Source organism: Piliocolobus tephrosceles, chromosome 7 (assembly GCF_002776525.5).
Source record: "Piliocolobus tephrosceles isolate RC106 chromosome 7, ASM277652v3, whole genome shotgun sequence".
In the NCBI taxonomy this organism is placed as follows: Eukaryota; Metazoa; Chordata; class Mammalia; order Primates; family Cercopithecidae; genus Piliocolobus; species Piliocolobus tephrosceles.
In genome coordinates, this window is record NC_045440.1 from 22,509,225 (window position 1) to 22,530,739 (window position 21,515).

General features: G+C 35.5%; 1 protein-coding gene across 3 annotated transcripts in view; it reads left to right on the forward strand.

The window, feature by feature from the left end:
* The window catches only part of ADAM28 (ADAM metallopeptidase domain 28), a 63,738-nt gene that overhangs the window by 15,007 nt on the left and 27,216 nt on the right, over window positions 1-21,515 (forward strand). For all 3 annotated transcript variants that reach the window (XR_002732528.2, XM_023216745.2, XM_023216746.2), the window contains exons 3-10: window positions 1,046-1,122; window positions 1,311-1,389; window positions 2,501-2,577; window positions 4,698-4,890; window positions 12,169-12,240; window positions 12,935-13,006; window positions 15,900-16,069; window positions 18,689-18,773. Coding sequence is in view for 2 of the 3 variants with exons in the window: in XM_023216745.2 (XP_023072513.2) it covers window positions 1,046-1,122; window positions 1,311-1,389; window positions 2,501-2,577; window positions 4,698-4,890; window positions 12,169-12,240; window positions 12,935-13,006; window positions 15,900-16,069; window positions 18,689-18,773 (825 nt within the window). In the remaining variant the exon portion in view is untranslated. The remainder of the gene's footprint in view (window positions 1-1,045; window positions 1,123-1,310; window positions 1,390-2,500; window positions 2,578-4,697; window positions 4,891-12,168; window positions 12,241-12,934; window positions 13,007-15,899; window positions 16,070-18,688; window positions 18,774-21,515) is intronic.

Genomic DNA, 21,515 nt, shown 5'->3' on the forward strand with positions numbered 1-21,515 from the left:
TACTCATGATCTGATGACTCTAATGTGCATTGTCCCTCTATGAGCTCAGATACCATACTGGCCAGAAGGGGAGGGAGAGAAGGACGACTTGACTTTAGGTGCAATACAGCAGAAGAAACAGAACTCAGTCAACAATATGTGTTTCTCAACCACCTTTGGTCTACCATATTTAGATATCTTTAATGACAGTAACCAGGCACTTCCTAATAACTTTTTAGATAGTGAGTGCAACCACAGCTAATAACCCTGTTTTACAGATGAAAGTCAGAACTTAGTACCCAAAAACATCTTCTTTAAAAGAATTCTGTGTAGTCCTCAACAACTCTCCTTATATACCAATATCCAAGTTTAAAATAATTCTTTTACTTGGTTGACTTAAGGTAGTATTTCTTCTTCCTAAATACCTGAGACTGTGCTTGCTTATTGATGGTTCTTCCTCACATTACAGTATATATTCTTGTTATGTTTCTCATAGTTTATGTTCCAGTTAGTCTTGAGACCAAAAATCATGAGATGTGATAGAAGATTTTAGGCATCTGTGTACGCTATTCTTTCTAATCAGATAACTTCCCTTTCTCACTTCACCTGGGTAATTTACATGTCATCTTAAACATTACTTCCTTTCCTGGCCTTAAGATGTTAGACATCCTACTATATACATCCATCATCATGCACATAACTCACGTGTCTGTCTTTTCACAAGATTATAAGCTCTCTGACAGTAGGCACCAATTTTTCTTGCTTAGAGTCGAATTTTCAAAACCAAGCAGTATCTTGCAAAGAAACAGCACTCACTCAAACGATATTTGTAAAATGCAAGGATGGATGGAAGGAAGGATGGATGGATAAAAGGGTCTCAGATAATTTGTTTATTTACTTGCCAGAGTTGTTTGATCTGTTAAAAGGGGAATATGCAAGCCCTTACTATTACACTGCTAAAAAAGCAGATATTGCTTGCTAATGACTACACAGATAGAAGTATAATATTCAAGTGAATATTTGTGTGTGTTTTTAATTACAAGTAAATGTTTGTATATTTTTGCAGGAACAATTTGAAACTGAATTAAAGTATAAAATGACAATTAATGGAAAAATTGCTGTGCTTTATTTGAAAAAAAACAAGTAAGTACATTTATCTGTGATATTATCCTCAGCAAGAGAAAGGCGGCACGTGGAGAGTGTGCTGAGTCTGTTGCTGCTTATGCCTGGCACAAACCTGGACTAACCAGCTTTTGCTCTCAAATGACTCAAGAAGTTCACTGAACTTAACAATCAGCACAAGTAACTACAACATTTTTGTCTTTCTCTAGGAACCTCCTTGCACCAGGCTACACAGAAACATATTACAATTCCACTGGAAAGGAGATCACCACAAGCCCACAAATTATGGTATAATAGTCTCTTCAATTCTTTAATAGGGGTTTTACCCAGAGCCCTAAAGGTGGTGTTCTTGCTAGGCAAATAATAGAAGTGAAACTGCGTTTATAACATTAGTGCTTTTTTCAGCAGTAGCCCTTACCCAATTGATCATCCACTTTTCTTTTTTTTTATATTTTGACAAGAGCAAAACAATTTCTTGGCAACTCTGGTAAGTTTTTCCAGCCTTTAAGGACTCCTATAGGAGGGTGGGTAGAATGAGCATGAAGAGTTACATACCTCTGGTGCTCTCAATCAATTTCTATCATTTCTCTAGATTTGTGGTCTCTTCAACCAAGACTGTTTCCTCAATGGCAACTGCAGAATTGTTTTTCTTTAACAATTTCTCTTGACTCCTATTCATAGCCCATGTTTTCTTAGAGTGAGGAGATGACAGTGTGTAGCCATGTGCGGGGTCATGCGCCATTACCTCTTTTTCTGAGCTCCATTTTCCATGGGAAGCCCTTCAAGCATTGTTCTCTGTAGCAGTAATACCAGAGTTAACATGGGCCAACACCTCATCTGTCCCAAACTAGAAAGGTCCTTCATGGAACACCCACACGAAAAAATGTTAAGAAGGGCATTTTGCTCCAAATGCAGGCAAGAAATGTGCTGGTCCAATTAATCTGATGGAACATTTCAGATAAATCAAGAAACAAAAAACAAAAACCCAATCTGAATAACCCGTCCTTTGGAAAAAGGCTTGTAGATCTTTGCTAGAAAAAAGTTAATGAGAAATCAGCCAAAAGGAAAAATGAGTGCCCAGTGTTTTAGGAGCTCAGGTTTTAAACTCACATATCCAAGTTTATTCCATCTAAATATTCTTGACATTCATCCTACTTAGTCAACACTGACAGTTAACACCTTGTGAACATTTTGGGATCATTGACTGACATTAACAATTTCAATTTATATGAAAGTTTTTAATTTTTTAAAAACATCTCTGAGTTTACTGTTGTTCAGCAGAATATGATTTGAAAGTATTTAAAGTATTTAAAATCCTGTTTCAAGATTTCCAATGCGGCTTTAGCAGGGGCACTAAAATTCACATGTACTTCTCTTTATAAAACCCCCTTTCCTTTAGGATGATTGTTACTATCAAGGACATATCATTAATGAAAAGGATTCTGACGCTAGCATCAGCACATGTAGCGGTCTAAGGTAAGACTTCAGGAATGTTTTGCATGCACCTGTGATTGTGGTATTTGTGTATATATCTAACCAACCAGATGAATCCCAAATATCATTAATTTTTATATAGTTGCATATGAATCATAAGGGCCATAAAATGTTGAAATTTGAAGAAACACTGCTTCTTTTGATAGTGGTTTGTAAATTACATATCTGAATTTCTTTCAAAGATATTTTTGTTAGCTTATTTTTAAAATACAGGATTTTGAGTCCCAGTTCTGGAGTCAGAATCTTTAGGGAATGGGAGCTGCTCTCTCTTCTCGTTCCTCACTTTATTTTACTTATTAATTTAGATGGAGTCTTGCTCTGTCACCAGGCTGGAGTATAGTGGTGCGATTTCAGCTCACTGCAATCTCAGCCTCCTGGGTTCAAGCAATTCTCCTGCCTCAGCCTCTCAAATAGTTGGGATTACAGATACCCGCCACCACACCTGGCTAGTTTTGTATTTTCAGTAGAGACAGAATTTCACCATATTGGCCAGGTTGGTCTTGAACTCCTGACCTCAAGTGGTCCGCCCGCCTCAGCCTCCCAAAGTGCTGGAATTACAGGCATGAGCCACCACCCCCAGACTCCCTCCCCACTTTAAGCTCTCTCTCTCTCTAGATAGTCTTATCTGTGATTATGACATATGTTTCTGTCTGTTCATGATATGCTATGCATCTATCTATAGTAAGGTGGCTCTTCTGATGTCCAGACTTGATTATCGAATTTTCTTTTTCATATTTTCAGTTGGATATCTTAAAGAAATCTCAATTTCAGTATGTCTTAAACCAAACTAATGATTGTCTCTTGAATCTGGTATAGTTTCCATGTCTCTGTCTTAATCAGTGGTATAATCAAATAATCACTTGCCCAGTTCAGAAACCTAAATTCCTTGAGGTTTGCTTGCTCCTCAGCCCTGAAATTTCAATCCCTTACCAAGTCTTGTTGATTCTATCCTCTAAACGCTTTCTGAAATTGTTCATTCTGTCTCTACTGCAATATCCTAGTCCATCTACCATGATTTCTTGTGCAGACCATTGCAATAATTCATCTTCTCATATCCTCTTCTCAATTCATGCATCTCATAGCATATCATTAACAGCATAATGATATGAGAGAGAGAGAGAGAGAGAGAGAGAGTGAGAGAAAAAGAGAGAGAGAGAGAGCTTATCTAGAGAGAGAGAGAGCTTAAAGTGGGGAGGCAGTCTGGGGTTGGTGGCTCATACCTGTAATTCCAGCACTTTGGGAGGCTGAGGTGGGCGGACCACTTGAGGTCTTGCCATTATCTAATTTTATGTACACTTAATTCAGTCTATTATATTCTCTTGCACTTTTCTTCACATCAATTGTCTATTATAATTATATATAAGTACTTACTATATAGTTATATATATTCTGTGATTATTTGATACACATCCATCTTCCTCATTTGAACATAAGCTCCATAAGAAAAGAGACCATATCTTTATTTTTGCTGTCTACCCTTAGTCCAACGCCTAACGAATAATGGGTACTCAGTGAATATTGGTTGAATGAATCCTAGTTCAAGGTTTTAGCAGAGAAAATTAGGAAGTTGATAATATTTGTCATGTGCTTTACATGTTCTCACATTCAACCTTTACTATCACAATATTAGGAAGGTGTCATGACAAATAAAAGTGGAGAAACTGGGGCTTGTGAGTTTGAAAAATTTTCCCAATGTGTCACAGTGAATGAGTTATAAAGCCAGTATTTTAACACTTATCTATAAAACTCTAAAGTCTCTTTCATTTTAAGGTACCTTTAAAACAAGTACAGCATTAAAATTGGAAGAATGCTGGACCAAGTGTCAGGAAATATTCATTCTAGTGCTAGAACTGATATGGTTGGTTGCACGACATTGCAGCAGTCACTTCTCCCTAATGTGTCTTATTTCCTTGTAGAAAATGAGTTTAGATAATCTCCAAGGTATCTTCAGCTGTAAGTTTTACTGTATTTTATTGCCATGAGCTGAAATTGTTTTTGACATTGAGTAGGAATTTTAAAGGTCCTCTTTTGGATCTTATAAATCTGTATGAACCTAATGCAGTAGTACTTTGCTAAGAAACCAGAACTCTGTTTTTTCTCAGGGGCTACTTCAGTCAGGGGAATCAAAGATACTTTATTGAACCTTTAAGCCCCATACATCGGGATGGACAGGAGCATGCACTCTTCAAGTATGACCCAGATGAAAAGAATTATGACAGCACCTGTGGGACGGATGGTGTGTTGTGGGCCCAGGATTTGCAGCAGAACATTGCCCGACCTGCCACCAGACTAGTGGTATGTGTAACTTTATTTCTATTTGAAATGCTCTCATGTATTCTGCCTTGGTTTCCAGAATTAGCAGTGCAATTTACTGAAACTATAGTCATTGTCAAAATTAGTAAGTTATAGAGACACTAATCCTTAAATATTGCTAGACATTAATGATTCATTTCACAAATAGTTAGGAATCAACTATTTTCTTTTTTTTGAGATGGAGTTTCACTCTTGTAGCTCAGGCTGGAGTGCAATGGTGTGATCTCAGCTCACTGCAACCTCCACCTCCTGGGTTCGAGTGATTCTCCTGCCTCAGCCTCCTGAGTAGCTGGGATTACAGGCATGTGCCACCATGCCTGGCTAATTTTTAGTAGAGATGGGGTTTCACTATGTTGGTCAGGCTGGTCTCAAATTCCCGACCTCAGGTGATCCACCTGTCTCAGCCTCCCAGAGTGCTGGGATTGCAGGCATGAGCCACCGCACTTTGCTGGAATCAACTACTATTTTCAGCAATGTACAAAGATTAAAACTAAGTGTAAAATGTAACTGCCCTCTAGAAGCAGGAACCTGTCACAGTATTCCCTATAGCCTATAATAAACCACAAAGATATAAAGTATTATTATTAATTTGCTCTTGATTTTAGCCAAAAAGCTATGAAGTGATTATTATTATTTTGAAATAAAACATCCTCCTGTCATCATAAATTCATTCAACAAATCTCTCTTAAAGTGCTGTCACAGGTGCTAGAGAGATAGAAATAAGCAAGATAGACATAGAATTTGGCTACAGGAACTTAGAATATTATTTTATGTGTGGAATTCTGCTTCTAGTCATAGGAGAAACATGAATATAGTGTTGTGTTTTAGTCTGTAGAGTACATATCAAAATATCTTTGTTGACATTAGTTTTATTTCCTTGTTGATACTACTTTTATTTCCAACATTTATTTCAAATCCAATCATTTCTTTTAAATGTTCTCAGAGTCTGTGAGCACAGGGCATAATTGGTCTAAATAAAATTTCTAGTCAGTTTAATTTTCTATAGGTTTAAATTCTACCAGCAAGTTCAGTGGTAAAGGTAAATATGTAGTCAAACCCAGAATATGCCAATACTTTTAAGTGCTCTGTAGATCACACATATCTCTAGTATGAAACTTAAAAACCAAATGAGTCAAAAATAATGATACCCATAATAATTTGTTAAGAAATATATATGTATATTATGACATTAAAAGTATAAATTGTCAGGGGGAAGATAAAAGTCTAGAGTTTTTATACATGATTGAAGTTGTTATTGGTATAAGATACTCCATTACAACTATAAGATGTTTTATGTAAACCTCATGGTAAATACAAAAAAAAAAAATAACTATAGCCTCCCAAAGTGCTGGGATCAGGAGGTCAGGAGATCGAGACCATCCTGGCTAACACGGTGAAACCCCGTCTCTACTAAAAATACAAAAAGTTAGCCAGGCGTGGTGGCGGGCGCCTGTAGTCCCAGCTACTTGGAGGCTGAGGCGGGAGAATGGCATGAATCCGGGAGGCGGAGCTTGCAGTGAGCCGAGATCGCGCCACTGCACTCCAGCCTGGGTGACAGAGCGAGACTCCGTCTCAAAAAAAAAAACAAACAAACAAAAAAAAAAACTATAGCAGATACAAATGATAAAGAGAAAAGAATAAAAATGCAGCACTACAGAAAAATGACCAAATCACAAAGATAAACAAGGGAGGAAGAAATAAAAAAAAAAAACCTATAAAATAAAATGGCAGTAGTAGATCCTTTCCTATAAATAATTACTAGGAATAAAAATGGATCGATTTTTCCAATCAAAAGATAAAGAGTGCCTGAATGACTGAAAAAAGAAGATCTGACTATATGCTGCCTCCAAGAGACACTTTTAAGCTTTAAAGACATACATTGGCTGAAAGAAAAAGAAGGAAGAACATATTCCATGCAAATGGTAACAAAATAGACAAACTCTCGGATAGACTAAGAGAAAGAGAGAGAAAACTGAAATATATAAAATCAGAAATGAAAGTGGAGATTTTACAAAAGATGTCTCAGAAATAAAAGATCTTAAAGGACTGATATGAAAAATTATTTGTCAATAAATGTGATAGCCTAGAGAAAATAGATGAATTCCTAGAAAAATACAACCTATAAGGGTTGAATCAGAAAGAAGTAGAAAGCCTGAACACACTAATAACAAAGAGATTGACATAGTAACAAAAACCTTTCAACAAGGAAAACCTAGGACTAGATGACTCTAGAGCTGAAAAGTATTAGACATTCAAAGAAGAATTATTACCAATAATTTTTAAAATTTTCAAAAAAATAGAGATGGAAGGTGTACTTCTTAACACTTTTTACAAGCCCAGCATTACCTTTATACTTATACTAAGCCAAGACATAGACACCAAAGAAAGGAAAACTACAGTCCAATAATTCTGACAAACATTGAGGTAAAAATTTTCAATAAAATATTAGCAAATCAAATTCAACAACACATCCAAAAGCTTATACATCATAATCAAATTGGATTTATTCTTGGCATACTGACTTAACATACACAACTTGATCAATGTAATATATCAATCATATCAACAGACTGAAAGACAAAAAATGCATGATCATATCAATTGGTGAAAAGGCATTAAACGAAGTTCAACATGCTTTCTTGATTAAAAGTTTAGGCAGTTAAATAATAGTGTGGAGTTAATGGTTCTTGATTTGAGAGTTTAGACATAGAAGAAAAGTTCCTCAACATCATAAAGGCATTTATTTATTTGTTTATATATTTTAGCAGTCAAATATGCCTTATTTTATTAACACAGTGTTACAAATTCTCTTGATTTAGGATATTTGTAAACATTCTATAGCAGCTAGTTTCCCAAAACTAAATCAGAGTTGATAGCTTATAATCAGAAAACTTTTTTACATGCCAGTTACATTTCAGAGATTTTGTCATTCTTATATTCTTCTTTCTTCATGGAAGTAAGTGCTCACTCAAATATGTGGGTCTTCTTCTGAAATTCATTTAATATGTAACTTTTGTCCTTGGCTTAGTTGGAATTCGAGTTTTGATAAGAAAGGTGTGGTTAAGTGCACATAATCATAGGCTTTCAGCAACCACACAAATGTTGATAGTGTACAATGCAGTTGTTGATGATTAAACCATAATGAATATTTAAGAACACTTTTGCATTATTTTATTTGAAGCTGGAATGATGTGAAACTCTAAAATACATCTCAGCCCAAGCAATAAGGTTTACCTGCCCACTCTTCTTTCTCTTTATTTTTAAATTAAAAGCCATTTATGAAAAGCCACTGATAACATCATAATCAATCAGAAAGGAGATATAGATATAGATATAGAAAGGTACCATTCTTCTGGTACCAGGCAAGGATGCCTACTTTTACCACTTCTATTAAACATGTACCAGAAGTACTATCAAGAGCATTTAGAAAAGAAAAGGAAACAAATGTTCAACTTGGAAAGGAAGAACTAAAATTACCTCTATTTGCAGATGAAATGATTCTACCTATAGAAAACCCTAATGGTTCCACTGAAAGCCCATTAACATTAACACCAATAAATAAATTCAATAAAGTTGCATGATATAAAATCAACATACACAATCTGTGACATTTCTATCCACAAAAAAACCTAGTCAAAAATGAAATCAAGAACACCATTCCATTTATAACATAAGTAATACTTGGGAATAAATTTTACTAAGGAGGTGAAAGACCTGTATACCGAAGACTATAAAACTTTGATGAGGGAAATAGAAGAAAATGCAAATAAATGAATATTCCATGCTCATGAATTAGAAGAATATTGTTAAAATGTTCATACTACCTAAAGCAATATGTAGATTCAATGCAATCCTTATAAAAACCCCAATTACAGTATTTACAGAAATAAGAAAAAAATCATAAAATTTGTAGGGAACCACAAAATATCCCAAATAGTCAAAGGAATGCTGAGAAAAAAAAGACATCATACTACCTGATTTAAAGTTATATTACAAAGATATAGTAATTGAAACAGTATAATGGCATAAAAGCAGACACCTACACCAGTGGATCAGAATCGCAAGCTCAGAAATAAATCCAAACATATATGGTCAATTAATTTTCGACAAGGGCACCAAAAAGGCACACTGGAGAAAGGATAGTCTCTTCAATAAATAGTGCTGGGAAAACTGGATATCCACATGTAAAATTATGAAATCGAATCCTTTTCTTATACCATAATTAAAAATCAAATCAAAATGAGTAAGACACCTAAATGTAATATCTAAAACCATAAGACTCGTAGAAGAAAATAGAGGGGAAAAGCTGTTTGACATTAACCTTGACGATGACTTCTTAGATATCATACCTAAAAGCTAAGGTTATAAAAGTAAAAATGTAAAAAAAAGAGACTATATCAAACGAAAAAGCTTCTGCACAGCAAATAAAACAAACAAAATGAAAAGGAATCTAAAAAAAGTGGGGGAATGAGTGTCAAATATATAGAGGTAGAGAATAAAATAGTGGTTACCAGGGTCTAGGTAGGGACAGGAAATGGGGAGATACAGGTCTAAGGATACCAAGTAGCCAATGTGCCGGGTGAAGCAGTTGAAAGATCTAATGTACAATATGAGGACTGTTAAGGACAAACTGTAGACAAATCTAACAAAGTTTAATTGAGCAAAGAATGGTTTGAGGATCCAGCAGCCCTCAGAACCAGAAGAGGTTCAGAGCAACTCCGTGCTGCTCGATGGTTGGAGAGGATTTATGGACAGAAAAATGACATACAGAAAATGTATTAAGGTACAGAAACAGCTGCATTGGTTACAGCTTGGTGTTTGCCTTATTTGAACATGGTTTGAACAGTTGGCCACCTTTGATTGGCCAGAACTTGGTGAAACTCCTAGCTATATGTTGCTGTGAATATCGACTCCTGGGTTTGCTTGTACAGGCCTCTTATCCCTCTGTCTCCATTCCTTGGTAACTATGTGGAAAGAGCCTTGCTTTCGAGACATTTTATCGTTTTGACTTTCCTCTACCTCAGGAGTGCTATTCCTTCTCATTTCCTTTCTATCACCGTTGCTCTGATTGACTGGTAAATATTAGAGAACCTCACATAACTCAATCCTGGATCTTTTTCTTTATCTACACATTCTTCCTAGGTAATCTCACCCTGTCCTGTGCCTTATTTAAATAGGAACTGTGCACTAATGGCCATCAGATGTGTATCTCTAGCCTCTGCCCCTCTCCTAAAGGCCAGACTGTTATAATTATCTTTTTAATATATCTACTCAAACATCTGATATCACAAACCTAAAATACGTCCCAAAAAGAACTACCAATTTCTAAACCACAAACAAAACCTACTCCTCTCTTTTTCTCCCCATTTTACTTAACACTACCACCACTCATCATTTGTTCAAGTTTGGATCTAGAAATTATCCTTGATTCTCTTTTTCTTCATCCCTCCTTACATGGTATCCATCAGAAAGTGCCTCCGACATATTTCAGATCTTTTACTTTGCACTCTTTTCTGACTATGCCAAGGTACCATCTCATAATAACCATGGTAACAGCCTCTGCCTGACCTGCCCATCCCAGTTCAGCATAATCCACATTCCACACAATCAATCCAGTGCCATTTTTATTGTAAATCACATCACATCCCTTTTCTGTTCAAAGCCCTCTGATGTCTTCCCATAGCATTTAGTATAAAAGCCACACAACTGACCACGGGTCACAAACCCCTATATGATTGTCATCCCATCGACCTCTCTCATCTCTTCCTCTCTTTACTCCCCATCTCTCGGTGACCTGCCCCATTATGTTATACAAAACACAAGCATTTTTTTTTTCTATGCTCTAAATATGCCAATACTATTTCACCTTAGAGTCTATTTACTAATTTTTTTTTCTCTGCTGGAATTGTCTTCCAATTTATCTTTCCTTGCCTGGCTTCTCATTTTCCTTAATACATCTGCTAGACAACCAGCTCTTTAGATAATTTCACCTATTCTGAAATAACTACCTAGTAACTCAATATCACATGCCCACTTTAATCCTCCACATAGCACTGGCCACCATCTGATACGTTTATGTTTGTCTCTTGTAAGCTTCATCAACAGATAGACCATGTTGATTTCACTACTGCATTTGCAGTTCCCAGAGCACTCTCAGTGTATTGTAAGTGCTAATAAATATTTTGTTCCCATGGAGGGTAGGAAGTAAGTACATGTCTCATTAGATAACATCTAAAAGTCTATCTTCAGAAATTTGTTCTTTGTTATCAAACTTTAGTTACCTACTAAAAGACGTGCACTTCCAGAAATGCAATCTAATAAACTTTGATGAGCTATTATTTAGTAGGAATAATCTATTGGTCCCTTTTCAATGAGACAATCCACTATGTAACTTTTCTTTCTCTCTCTTTTTTTTTTTTTTTGAGATAGAGTCTCACTCTGTTGCTCAGGCTGGAGTGCAGTGGTGTGATCTTGGTTCACTGCAAGCTCCGCCTCCCAGTTCATGACATTCTCCTGCCGCTGCCTCCCGAGTAGCTGGGACTACAGGCGCCCACCACCACGCCCGACTAAGTTTTTGTATTTTTAGTAGAGACGGGGTTTCACCGTGTTAGCCAGGATGGTCTCGATCTCCTGACCTCGTGATCTGCCTGCCTCGGCCTCCCAAAGTGCTGGGATTACAGGCATGAGCCACTGCGCGCGGCCTAACTTTTTTTTTTTAAGATAGTGAAAGGAACAGAACATTGGTAAGTTTGAAAACATGGGAAGGAGAGAAGAGAACCAAGTAGACTAGAAACAATGGTGTCTCTGCATTGCACTATTGATAAAGGAGCTGGTATTTCACCAGGGTATGAATTAAAGGCTACCAAAGAAAACAAAACAAACAACAAAAAAAACGAAAAACACTAGGATGATGCTGAAGTCAGAGTTACTCTATTTTGTGTCAGGATGCTGAAAAAGTCTACTGTTCAAAACAATAGAAAGACTTTGGTTTTATTTCTAGCTCCCCTACTAGTCACATAATTTAGACCCCTTGATAAAATGAAGAAGTCAGACCAGAATATTGCTGGGGTCCCTTCACTTCCAAATTTATGAGCCTTGTTGGTAGATAATCCTGCCTGTTGAATTGGTGTTAAAATGCTAATATTGTCTACCTTTACTTCAGATATAAACCAACTGCTTATAAAATTACAGATGTCAAATAATAGAAGAACTTTTGTGGAAGAAGATGTTGTATCAGTAATTCTCCCCTTTATATTTCAGAAATTGAATGATGGGAAGGTTCAGAAACATGAGAAATACATAGAATATTATTTGGTCCTGGATAATGGTGAGGTAATTATATGAGATAAATGTGCTGTCTTCCAAAACTCCCATTCATATATATTTATTTATTATTGAGACATTAAGTATCTGGATGACACTTAAAGAATCATGAATATGAGCTATGGTTACATATTTTTCTACAACTATGAAATTTGACATTTGTAATTAAGCTGATATGATTTCTTCTTTTCAGAGACATCAGGGCAATTGATATGATATGCATAAATTGTTGGGACTTATAATACTGTTTTCTTATTGACTTAAGAGCACCCAACTAGGTTTCCAATTATATTCTTCTGTCATTTTGTCTTTTGTTGTTAAATCATTTGTAAATTAAAATTTATTCTCATTAGGGAGTCATTATAAAAGCTTACTTGGTCACAATGAAAGCTTAGTGAATGGAATCCTCTGAAAAGGCAAATCTTTGAGAAAACTATAGAATTTAAGTGAAAATACATTTGGAATAATTCTTTAGAGCTTTATACTGAGCTAGTACTTCAGAAGAGAAAACATCATATTTACTCCCAAAGTGCTTTAATGTAGCTAGACAAATAGGAATTTGATTCTAACTTTTAATTAACTTTAATAACTAATTTTAATTGAAATCAATAATAAGTAATATAAGAGAAGATACCCTTTTAACCTTCCAAGTATATTAATTTTTATCAATGCCCATAATATTCTTTCTTAATTTTTCTTTTAGTTTAAAAAGTACAATGAGAATCAAGATGAGATCAGAAAGAGGGTGTTTGAGATGGCTAATTATGTCAACATGGTAAGACATATTTTACTACCTGCAGTTTTAAATAGTTTGCTGGGAGATGTCTTTGGGTTTTTCAATAAATGCACTTGAAGCAGGGAAGCAAAGTCAAGACACTTGAGACCAGTGTGGCTGACTAACTCCTGAAGGATGACCACAACTTTTGCTACACAGTTGAACATGAATATTAATACCACAAACCAACACCTTTTCTTATTTACCTGCCACACTATTCTCAGGTATAAGAAGACATAAAAACTGATTTTACATGGGTGCATTGTGTTTTCCAAAAATCCATTAAGAAAATGCTGAAGACCAAATCCCAACAGAAAGCTGGTCCAGAGCGGAAAAAATAATTTTAAAAATGCAAAGCACTGTCACAGTAGCATATTTCATAAACAATTATCTCATGTAATCCCCAGAACAATCCTAAATGTTACTAAAACCTAATGTATAGCTAAGGATTCATATTGTCAGAAACAAAGTAACTCACCTAAGATCACAAAGTGAGAAAAGGATAGCCATGAGGTTTGAATATAGATTTGTCAGATTTCCAAACCCATTTGAGTCATACAACTGTTGACTATGTTCTTTAGACATGATTGTGTTACCTAATTTCCAAAATATTTAAAAAATGGTTTTACAACCTTTAAGTACTAAAGTACTAATTCTTAGTTTTCTGTTTGTTGGATATATAGTTGGCATACTTATTTTGAAATGAATGAGTGTCTTTGTGGTATTCTATAAATGCTCTGAAGATAATTTTTTTGTTGTACAACATACTGCTGTAATATACTTATTTTGATATGCATATACACAGTGAAGTGATTACCACAGTCAATATATATGAAATAAAAGAAGTAATAAATTTCCTTCTTACGCTGATGGGAATGATTTGTGGAGGGCTAAACATTGATAACACAGGAAAGACAGAAGAATTGTTGGAATAATCTTGATGGGGCAGAAATAAGAGATGTAGTACGTACGTGAAGAAACTGGTCTTAGACTCAGAGGTTGTACATTTATATAGTAGATGGGGAGGCGCAGGGTGTTTGGACAAGAATAGGTGAGGGGATGGGCCAACGGTGGGAGCTTGTGGACGTTCTCTTCAGATTGTTCTTATACTCTCAGTGAATGTGGAAGCAAGGACAACTGTGAAAGTCAGATTTAAAGGAAATGTTAGAATTACTAAGAAGAGGAGTATAAAAAATGTGTGCAAAAAACTGCATGTGAATGGAATTTGGAAATACAGCAGTTTTGCTGGAAAGTGTTAAGGACTACTTGAGGTTGGTAGTCACAGCTTTAAAGTGAGAGCAATCAGGGTCAGGCACAGTGGCTCACGCCCATAATCCCAGCGCTTTAGGAGGCCGAGGTGGGCAGATCACGAGGTCAGGAGATCGAGACCATCCTGGCTAACATGGTGAAACCCCGTCTCTACTTAAAAAAAAAAAAATAGAAAAAATTAGCCAGGCATGGTGGTGGGTGCCTGTAGTCCCAGCTACTCGGGAGGTTGAGGCAGGAGAATGGCATGAACCCGGTAGGCAGAATTGTAGTGAGCCAAGATCGCACCACTGCACTCCAGCCTGGAAGACAGAGCAAGACTCCATCTTAAAAAAAAAAAAGGAGAGCAATCAGAACAATGTGTTTTCCCCTGTGTTCAACGGCAGAAGGAGGAGAGGTTTAGAGGCAAGTACTTTTAACCAGGATTGGAGTTTTGTCAGGTGAGTAAAATTAAGCAAGAAAGGAACAAGAAAGTTAAGGAAGTTGAGGGGAACAATCAAGTGAAGGATGATTACATGGCTGGATTTTAACTTCACTTTCAGTAACTGCATTCCTTAATGCTTTTCGTGTTTTCCAAACTACTTTTTTTTTTAAAAGAAGTATTTAAGTTTCTTTGCAGAAAATTGCTGGTGAGAATGTCACTGTGTACTTTTAGAAACTATAGTAGCAATTTAAGCTTGTATCTTTAGAGGAAGCATATTGTCTCATAAGCTTAACTCATTATATCTAAAGTTTATCCCATATGCCTTGTGGATTATTTGGTTCAATTCATGTTTAAGATTAGAGGACCAATGTTTCATTCCGAAAATATATAAAATGGGTGGCTCATAAATGACAGCAATTTATTGCTCACAGTTCTTGGGGCTGGGAAGTCCAAATCAAGTTCCATCAAGATTTGGTTTCTGGTGAAGATTGTCTTCCTGGCTTGGAGACAGCTGCCTTCTCACTGTGCCTTTATATGGTGGAAGGGACAAAGCAATTCTCTGGTATCTCTTTTTGAAGGACACTAATCTCATTCGTGAGGGCTCCACTCTTGTAACCTAATCATCTCCCAAAGGCCCTATCTCCTAACACACCATCACCTTGGGGGTTAGGATTTCAATACTTGAATTTTGGGGGACACAAACATTCAAACTATAGCAACTACTTAGCTTACTGTAAATCCATCAGTGTACAACATTTCATCATATCATGTTACTTCTTTAATGCCTAAACCAGCACTGAGCAAACTTTGCTAATTCTGAAATATTCTCACTCTGAGAGCACTGAAAAACATATAGGCAATTGAAGCCAGAATAATGGCCACTGACACAAAATTATAGTATTTCTTAAGAGCACAAACAGGAATATTTTGTCTTAACAGGGCCTTTTCTACATCTCCCCACCTCCCCCCCCCCCCCAAAAAAAGAAATTTACAGACCTGAACTATCTTAGGGTATTTATCTTTTGTTTTGAATGGGAGTTCTAGTGTCTACAAAATAGTCAATACATTGTTTTGCAAATATGCTTGGAAATAAGGTTTTTATACTGCTGTGATGAATGTTTAAAAATAAAAAATACATTGAAAATGTTTAAAATGATATCACCATTATAAGTAATTGCTTTGCCATTTATTTTCTTTGGACAGCTTTATAAAAAGCTCAATACTCATGTGGCCTTAGTTGGTATGGAAATCTGGACTGACGAGGATAAGATAAAGATAACCCCAAATGCAAGCTTCACCTTGGAAAATTTTTCTAAATGGAGGGGGAGTGTTCTCCCAAGAAGAAAGCATCATGATATTGCTCAGTTAATCACGTATGTACAGATTTTCCCCCATTGCACACTATGTGGTATTTGGTGGATGCTTTTCTGAACCTTGGCAAAGTGAGGTCAACACATAGGGGAGTAGGTATTTATAGAGCACTTACTTGGATTATATGTCACATATGCTCTTATTTTGGATCCAAGTATTTTCTTTTTTCAAAACAAAGCAATGATTCATAAAAAGTTTGTTTTTATTGGGTATACAGGAAGAAAAGACAAGTTTATATAATGGAAAGATAGTTTTTGATTCAGTGTTTAATTAAAGAACTGATTGATTGGCTTTAGGCTCTAGTTAGAAGAAACCTCTAAGATATTATTAGAAGAAAAATTAAGTATTATATCCTAACACCACATCTTCACTCATTTATTTCCTGCTGAAATGTCCAGTTAAGAACAATAGGGGAAATAAATCTAATGGCTATAAATTATATGAGACTGGAGGGTGTGCCTCAAAACGGTCAAGAAAATGCTGCTGGGTAGCTGGATAATATTTAGTTGAAATCAGAGAGAAGGAAGCAGTAAGGATTGACTTGAAGTTACCGGAGAGTCTGTTATCTAAGAAAACCATGAATTTCATGGGACATCAGTGAACTATGTCCACCAGAATTAGTTAATATTTCTGTGCTGGTCATCGGTTACTGCATAACAAACGAGCTTGAATTTCTGGGCTTGAAATAAGGCTTCTTCATTTACATAATTGGCACGTGGGCTCATTTGGCTGGAACAGTGAGTCTGGTTGGTCTTGTTTCTGTCTATATCCCCTTTCATGTGCCCAGCTTGAGCTTCCCTTCAATATGGCTATCTTAGAGTAGGTGGACTTCTTACTAGGTGTCTAGTTTTTCTCAGACTAAGCATTTCAAGAGGCACAAGATAATGCAGCAAGGTTTTTTATGATCTAACTACAAAAGTCACAGGGTGTCATTACTGGTATATTATCTTAATCAAGGGTAAGTTGTAGGGCCAATCCAGATTCAAGGGGAAGGCACTACTCAGGCTGAGAATACTGCAAGGCTGGTTCATTGGGGGGTCACCTTTGGGAAGTAGCCTACACAATTTCTTAGTTTGGAAAGGTGAGTTTTAGACTCAAGAGCCCATTCTTTGTGGAGGGGTTTAGTGATTTTCCAAGGTCTCATAGCTGGTAAGTAATAAGGGAGCCAGACAAATTGCTGAATACTCCATCACTGTACAGTAATAGTGTAGAAGCTTAAAAATAATAGACGAGATGATAAATGTATAGGTAAAAATAAATGATGATACAATGTCAAGAATAGATTCCTTGAAGAGATCAGAAAAAAATGAAAACAGAAAGGAAATATTTGTTCTTCCAGTTGTGCAATTAATGTCTTACCATTTACCAAACAAATTAACAGAAGATACCTATACTTAGGTATAAGTAGGTTAAAAAATTAAGAATCCAAATATACTCTGTTCACTTAAAAGATAAACCAAAATATATAACTCCAAAATGAAGGAAATGTTTTTGCAAATGAGCAAGTGGGGAGAACTGAAACCACAAAAATGTAGAATGAAGTATAAATAACTTTGTGATATAATTTTAAAAGAGATTACAGGTATCATAAACCTTTTAAGCATGTATAATGTAAAATATATTTTCAAAATAAATATCTGAAATCAGATTAAATGGATAAAATCTGCAGGGAATGAAAAATTGAGAAGTTTTCTCATTTATTTTACACAGCAGAATCGATACTCTCTATTTTTAATATTGTTTTATGGAAAATGCAGTTCAATTTCCCATGTAAATGCATCTACTAAGGAAATTAAAAACTTAATGCAAATTTGGCAAATTTCCAGAGACAATTAAGGACCAGGATCTTGTACAGATAGAAAAAAAAACTAAAAGGAATGAGTATGAAATTATTGAAGATTTATAGAAAAATTAAAAGGAACCAAAAAAGCAAAATTAAAATTACTAAAGGGTGCTGACGAGTTGATGAGTACAGCACACCAACATGGCAAAAATATACATATGTAACAAACCTGCATGTTATGCACATGTACCCTAGAACCTAAAGTATAATAATAAAAAAATTAAAAAAAAGAAAAAACATATTATCTATGTAAGTGCAAATGATTCAAACCCCTCTCTAGTATAAAAATTATTTGAATAATATAAATGATCACTAATACAAATGCTTTCAAAATGGGCCCAATCCCTAAACCTACTGTACTAAAACAGTGCTAATGTAAAACAAGAGTATGTGATATAAAAATATGAGTAAAATATAAATAAAAACAAAGCCTGTGTGGTAATGCTAATATCAAAACAAGATATATATGGAGAAATACTTATTAGGACCAAAAATAGCCTTTCTTTTTCTTCACAAGGGATACACATCACAATGAAAAGTGTTATAATCAGAAACATGGAAAATATTCAACATAATTCTATCTAGGTGTTTGGATCTTAAGTGACACAAAAGCCATTCTACAGAAAAATGCCTTATGCAAATTCAAAAACTGAAGAAAAACATTGAGTGATGGTTCACAGTGAGTTTTTCTGGTATCCATTTACGGTTTTGGATGAATTGTCTATAAAAATAGAGCTTAGCATTATAATTTTTTTATCAATATATTCCTTTCTTGCAGAGCAACAGAATTTGCTGGAATGACTGTGGGTCTTGCATTTATGTCTACAATGTGTTCTCCTTATCATTCAGTTGGAGTTGTTCAGGTCTGTATGACGATAAACTGTTGGTTCTATGATTTACTTTTACCAAATGCTTTAAAAAAAAATCTACAGAGAAGATCATGACAATTTTTCTCCTTTAGTCTGTTAACATGGTAAATAATATTGATTGAATTTCAAATGTTGAACTAATTTTGCGTTCCAGGGTAAACTCAACATAGTGATGATGCATTATCTTTTTAATATATTGTTTAGCGTGAAGTTTTTGGCTAAAAACTCTCAATAAACTAGGTATTGAAGGAACATATCTCAGAATAATAGCTATTTATGATAAACCGACAGCCAATATCATACTGAATGGGCAACAGGTAGAAGTATTCCTTTTGAAAACCAGTACAAGACAAGGATGCCCTTTCTCACCACACCTATTCAACATAGTATTGGAAGTTCTGGCCAGGGCAATCAGGCAAGAGAAAGAAATAAATGGTATTCAAATAGAAAGACAGGAAGTCAAATTGTATCTGTTCGCAGATGACATGATTGTATAATTAGAAAACCCCATTGTATCAACCAAAAATATCCCTAAACTGATAAGCAACTCCAGCAGTCTCAGGATGCAAAATCAACGTGCAAAAATCACAAGCATTCCTATACACCAGTAACAGACAGAGAGCCAAATCACGAGTGAACTCCTATTCACAATTACTAAAAACAGAATAAAATACCGAGGAATACAACTTACAAGGGATATGAAGGACCTCTTCAAGGAGAACTACAAACCACTGTTCAAAGAAATAAGAAAGGACACTAACGAATGGAAAAATATTCCATGCTCATGGATAGGAAGAATCAATATCATGAAAATGGCCATACGGCCCAAAGTAATTTATAGATTCAGTGCTATACCCATCGTACCATTGACTTTCTTCACAGAATCGGAAAAAGCTACTTTAAATTTCATATAAAAGCAAAAAAGAACCTGCATAGCCAAGACAATCCTAAGGATAAAGAACAAAGCTGGAGGCATAACACTATCTGACTTCAAACTATCCTATAAGGCTACACAGTAACCAAAATGGCATGGTACTGGTACCAAAACAGATATATAGACCAATGGAACAGAACAGAAGCCTCAGAACAACACCACACATCTACAACCATGTGATCTTTGACAAAACAGACAAAAACAAGCAATGGGGAAAGGATTCTCTATTTAATAAATGGTGCTGGGAAAAGCGTACAGATTTTTTTACGAGTATGCCTCTCTTTCTTCCCATCTATTGTGCTATTGTTATCATATGTTTAACTTTATATCATATAAATACACAATACATTATTAATTTTGTTTTAGATATCCATCTTTGATTGCAATTTAAAATTAAAATATTTTTCATTTGTACAACAAACCCCCATGACACAGTTTACCTAAGTAACGATCCTGCACTTGTACCTGTGAACTTATAATAGAAGCTTTAAAAAAAGTTTTATATTTACCATCACTTTATTGCATTTCCAGCACTCTTTACTTCTCTATAAAAGTCCAAATTTCTATCTAGTATATATTTTTTCCTTTCAAGGGAATTTTTGAAAACATTCCTTATAATACAGTAAATTCTTTCAGTTTTGTTTGTCTAAGAAAGGCTTTATCTTACTTTCATTTTGAATATATGTTCACAGACTTTTTGGATGTCCTGTAACCCCAACTTACCGGTGGATTCAAGGGAAGTTATAGTTATCTATCTGCCTTATCCTTGTTAGTGTAAGAATAATGTTCTTTCCAGCTTTCTACATCCTAGATAGAAATGGAATTAACATACTTTTTAGTTACTGTCTTTTGAGTCTGAGTTTGTGATAGGTTTCATGGATGTACCGAAGAAGTAAAATACATATTTTCAAATTTGAAATAGCTTGCCATAAAATTGAAAGAAAACTGGCCTACCTAAAGCAATAGTTCTAACATATAGTAGGTAGCTTAGTACTATTTTATGGAAGTGAAAACCATGCTAGGAATTCATAAGAGATGATTGTTGATGAATATTAACATAGTCAGGAAAAGTTGCATTAAAATGGACCTCAGCCTGTAATCCCAGCACTTTCGGAGGCTGAGGCAGGTGGATCACCTGAGGTCAGGAGTTCAAGACCAGCCTGGCCAACATGGTTAAACCCTGTCTCTACTGAAAATACAAAAAAAACAGCTGGACATGGTGACTGGTGCCTGTAATTTCAGCTACTCAGAAGTCTGAGGCAGGAGAATCACTTGAACCCAGGAGGCAGAGGTTGTAGTGAGCAGAGATTGCACCATTGCACTCCAATCTGGGCAATAAGAGTGAGACACAGTCTCAAAAAAAAAAAAAAAAAAAAAAACAAACAAACAAAAAAAACAGGACCTCAAAGGGTAGGTAGGATGTAGAGCGGGGCAAGACAGAATGGGGATCATTCGAGGGCAAAAATCATTTAAGTTAGGAAAACCATTATTTGAAGAAAGAAACTGTAATTTGAAAGGAACTTCAGATAGACCTCTAAACACATTTTAATTTTTCTTGGGCTTTTTGGCTTGCATTTTTCCCCATTTGGAGAGCTCTATATTTCTATATAGGAGGGTTTACCATATTCATCTCAAAAGAATGAAAGAATATACAGTGTGTAGGTAATCAACTTCCCAATTTACACAGCTGTTCCTTGTTTGCCACTCTTGTACTGTTCCTCATCAAACTTTCCATTTAGTTCTTTGAGATGAAGTAGATAAGAGCATCAGACTTCTGTAGGTGGATGTTACTGGCAGATTCT